Source organism: Fukomys damarensis, unplaced genomic scaffold, assembly GCF_012274545.1.
Source record: "Fukomys damarensis isolate Sample0158 unplaced genomic scaffold, DMR_v1.0_HiC HiC_scaffold_37, whole genome shotgun sequence".
Lineage (NCBI taxonomy): Eukaryota > Metazoa > Chordata > Mammalia > Rodentia > Bathyergidae > Fukomys > Fukomys damarensis.
Window position 1 is genome coordinate 25,479,597 of NW_022900949.1, and position 4,738 is coordinate 25,484,334.

At 35.2% G+C, this 4,738-nt stretch overlaps 1 protein-coding gene across 4 annotated transcripts in view; it reads left to right on the forward strand.

The window, feature by feature from the left end:
* The window catches only part of Trdmt1 (tRNA aspartic acid methyltransferase 1), a 42,117-nt gene extending 37,379 nt beyond the window's left edge, over positions 1-4,738 (forward strand). For 3 of the 4 annotated variants that reach the window (XM_010607109.2, XM_010607112.1, XM_010607111.1), the window contains one exon: positions 4,455-4,738. In XM_010607109.2, coding sequence (XP_010605411.1) covers positions 4,455-4,555 — 101 coding nt within the window. In that variant the 3' untranslated portion in view covers positions 4,556-4,738. Of the gene's footprint in view, positions 1-931; positions 2,116-4,454 lie in introns of those variants that run through there. The other variant, XM_033759358.1, reaches the window with a different exon arrangement.

Consider the following 4,738-nt stretch of genomic DNA (forward strand, 5'->3'; position numbering starts at 1 on the left):
GTGTGTGTGTGTGTGGTTGTGTGTGTGTGTGTGTGTGTGTGTGTGTGTGTGTGTGTGTGTGTGTGTGTGTGTGTGTGTGTGTGTGTGTGTGTGTGTGCGCGCGCTCGTGAGCGCACATGCACTCCCAGTACCTGGCTAATGACCTGACCAATATACTTCCAGTGCCACCGAAAGGGTAAGTGTGCTTTTGGGAATTTTGACTGGAAATTTGAATGTAGAAAAGCAAAACTTCATTGAATCCATGCTGTTTTAATATTAATACAACTGTAAAAAATGAATGAATAGATCATAGTTCAGACCCTAAATAATGCATTTACGGATGAGGCTTTGGGACATAATCCTTTTGTACATGGGGGGAAAACTGCCAGTACTATTCAGCCACTGTCTTAGTGATGATTCTCTAAGCATAGTCATAACAACCAAGTTTATTTTCCACTCCCTCACATTCCCCTCCCCTTTGGTGATCTCATTCAGACTGAATATCTTAGGGTGTGGTATTGAAGAAAATATATTTCTTTGCCTTAGTTTATGTCACAAAGCAAATGAGGACATCACAAGACAAAGAATTGAGAATTGGAGTTAAGAATTCTAACTGCAAGAGTCTGCAATCAGACTCAGTTTACACACTACACAGAAGATTAACTTATAAAAATGAATTCCTAAGTTTGATCACAGTGCTTATTTTATTCCAGGAATGTGAGTCAGGGGCACAGACAGAGTCTGGACTGAGTTTGAATCCTAGCACCATCTTACCCTCTGTTTGCCTTATTTACTATGCATACATTTACTTCACAGGGTTGTTATGACAAATAACAGTATATTTTAAAAGCTCACATAATATCTGAGATGGTATAAAATTTTATTTTTAAATGACAGACTTACTTTAATAAGCTTTACTTCATAAATTTGTTTCACTGTTTTTAAATTTTAGGTTAGTGAAATGGAGCTCTTCAAAGTTCTCTGGATATATATGTATAATACATTTTAAAAAGAACCTTTTAAACTTCTTAATCTTGTAAAATATATGCTATATTTGGGTAGATGTCTACCTCTGTGTAGCACTGTGGCACAGCTGTCCTTCACCTGTGTTCCCAACACAACTGATTTTAGGTCAAACACAGGCATTGTCTAGGCTGTCTGCCCACCGGCAAAGATGGATTTGCATTAATCTTTCTGTATTTTTCGTCTTGATTCCTTGTGACTGGCAGCAGTGTGTTGATGAAGTAGCTGATTTGGAAAGGCGGGGGCACTAACCTACACTTACTGCTTAAGAGCTATTACCTTGAGCTTGTTAATATCTATTTCTTTACTTTTGATAATTATTATTGTTATTTTTAACATATCTGAATTTTTAAGTCATCCTTAAACTTAAGCAATTATGCATTTTCTATTAATTAGTTTAGACTTTAATACCTATTTATAAAGTACACACAGATGCACATGCATAAACTTTATAAATTTGGCTTGTTTACACAGCTTTTCTCTTTTTTTAAGTGTAATACTATTGCAAAAGGTTGTCTCTGAACTATTCTTTTTTTTTTTGGTACTGGGGATTAAACTTGGGACCTTGTCCTGTGAGGCAGGTGGCGGCACCGCTGAGCTAAATCCCCAGCCCTGTCTCTGAAATGTTCTTTATTAGTACTCATTTGTAGTACATGAAGTGTACATTCATCTTATGCATTTAGCGTATCTCAGTTCTTTTCATGACCCTGCTCCTCTCCAGCTGCCTTCCTCCCTCTGTCTCTAGATTTCCTTTCCCTATTTTCATTACTATTGTTATATGTTATATTGTTTTTATGTTCATTTTTGCAACATATTATGATTACATTTACTGTGGATCTCTGGAACACATGTGTGGTGCATCCTTAATCTTTTTATGTCCCCTTTATCCTCCCTCACCCTTGGTCTCTTGCAAAAGACCTGTCTTCCTAGTACTTTTATCAGTCTTTTATTTTTGTCCTTTATTTGTACTTTGCATTACTTATGTGAGAGAAACTGTACATTTAAGCTTGTGTGTCTGATTTATTTCAATTAATGTTATGTTTTCAAGGTGTATCCGCTTTCCTACAAATGTCTCTTCTTTTTAGCCAAGTAATATTCCATTATGTATAGATACCACATTTTCTTTATTCTTCTGTTGATGGATGTATAGGCTGCTTCCAGGATTTAATTATTATGAATTGTGATGCTATAAACTGGTATGCATGTATTGCTATAGTATGTTGTCTTTATTTCTTTGGGGAATATATCTAGAAAGGGACCAGCTGTGTCAAATAGAGTTTTTAGTTTTAGTTTTTCTGCGAAAACTCCATACTGATTTCCATAATGATTATAAAAAAGATGTTTCTACATTGTTGGTGGTAATTTCCACCAGTGCAATCATTATATCCCTGGGATATACTAAAAGTTTGTTTGTAGATACATTTGTAACTCTGACTGATTGAACTAAATGTGATGAGTAATATGCTTACCATCTTTAGACTGTCAGCTTTGCAGTCAGGTTCAGTTGCAAATAATAGTTTTTTTGTAGTAATTACTATTATCAATATAATGTCAAGTGTTGATGAAGCAATTTTACCATAACCAACTTTACCTTCTGATTCTTCCAAATAGAAAATTTTGGTGTTCTTGATGCTCTTTAATTATTTCCTACACTTTATTATCCAATGTACTTTTCCATTAGTTAATTGCTATTCCATATTGTCCTGAATGTAAATAGAAGTCTAACATGAGAAAATCAATTTGTGGAAAAAAGTATGAGAAACATCTACGAGGGACTAGTATTCAGAATGTATAAAGAACTGTTACAGCTCAACCTCTTTTAAAATGTGCAAGAATTTGAAGCAACACTTCTCCAAAGAAGATAGAAATATGGACAAAAAGCACATGAAAAAAATGTTGAACACAATTAGTTTTTAGGGAAATGTAAATCAAGCCACCATGAAGAATTGCTTCATACCTATTCAGATGGCTAAAATACAAAAGCTACTAGTAGTGTTAGCAAAGAATTGAGGAAGTGGAATTATCATCAAGCACTGGAAATATAAGAAGTTGACAGCTGCTTCAGAAAACTTCTGACAGTTCTACACAAAACTTCTACATGTGTGTTACAATAGCATTATTCATATTAGACAAAAAGTAAAAACCAATGTGACTATCAGTAGATCAATAGGTAAATAAAACGTATATCCATATGATAAAATATTATTTAACCATAGAAAGGAATATGTGTTGAAACATGCTATAATGACAACGAACCTTGGAAATGTGCCAAGTGAAAGAAACCAGACATAAAAGGCAGTAATATATGGCTCCATTTATATGAAATGTTTAGAATAGACAAATCAGTGGATTAATGGTAAGGAGGTATCTTAGTTACTTTTCTCTCATTGCTGAAACAAAATACCCAACTCCCAAAGTTAAAAGAGGAAGGGTTTATTTAGCTCACAGTCTGTAGAGGTTTCAGTTCATAATTGGCTGGCTCCAAGGCAGGGTGGCACCGCAGAGGAGAAACAGTTCATTGTGGGCAGAAGGTAGCAAAGCAAGCAAGGGACAACCACAGCTCTTTCTGTCCTTCATGTCTTATCCAGACTACCTAGGGTAGGTAGAACTCACACCCTTAATCCTAGTGCCCTTGATCCTAGCCCTGCACCATGTTTCAACCCCAGTGTCACACACTCTAGATCCAGCCACCTCTGAAAAAGTCCCATCTATGACTGCATGATGCTTTGGAGGAACATCTAAACACAGCCATAACAGGAGGCAAAAAGGGAAAATGGAAAGAGGCTATTAGTGAGTCCTGGGCTTCTTTTTTGAAGCAGTGCATGTGTTCTAGAAGTTACAGAGTTGCTTAAAACACTTCATGTAGTCTAAAAACCCCTGAACTCTACATTTTTGAAGGGGTGAATTTTATGGGATGCAAATTATCTCTGTCATTAACTAGAAAAATAGGAGCTCCTCCTATTTTTCTATAGTACATTAATACGTGGATTTCTAGGAGTTCTGTGGGTGCACATGTATGCATATTGTATATGTGTATGTTGACTATAATACGAGGCTATATAATATGATAATGTTTCATTGTGTAGGCAATATAATGGTGTATATTTTGGCTCCAAATTCTCATTTATTAATAAAACTTAATGGAAACCTTAGTCATGTAAAGTTATATGTTACTTAACAATGCAGTCTGAGAAATGTGATTTCATTATTGCGTTTTAGAGTGTATTTTAGAGTGTATTTACACAAACTAAGGCAGCCATACAGCACTAGGTGATACAGTCTTGTGTGACCACCTTCACCCGTGTGGTCTGTTGTTGACTCAATTGTCGTTTTACAGTGCATGACTGTACTTTTGAAATGACCTTGTGCCTTTACTAAAGGATGCATCCTTTTATGTGTGGAAATTACTCTTACACATGATTATATTATAAATTGTTGCTTTTCTTTTCTAGGATTTCCCAAGAAGATTACCATGAAGCAGTGTTACCGTCTACTTGGAAATAGTCTCAATGTGCATGTAGTAGCTAAACTAATCAAAACCCTATATGAATAATTTTGACATGACTCTGAAAGAGTTGTGGTATTCCCTCATGTCCAGATAGTACTTCTCTTTTGAATTAATTCTGGTGAAATCCAGCTAAAGTATTTTAGTCTTTCTTTAATGAGAAATTTAGGTATTTTTATAAAGTGAAAGTCACTATTTTTGTCTTTTTTTTTTTTTTTTTTAAGACAGGGT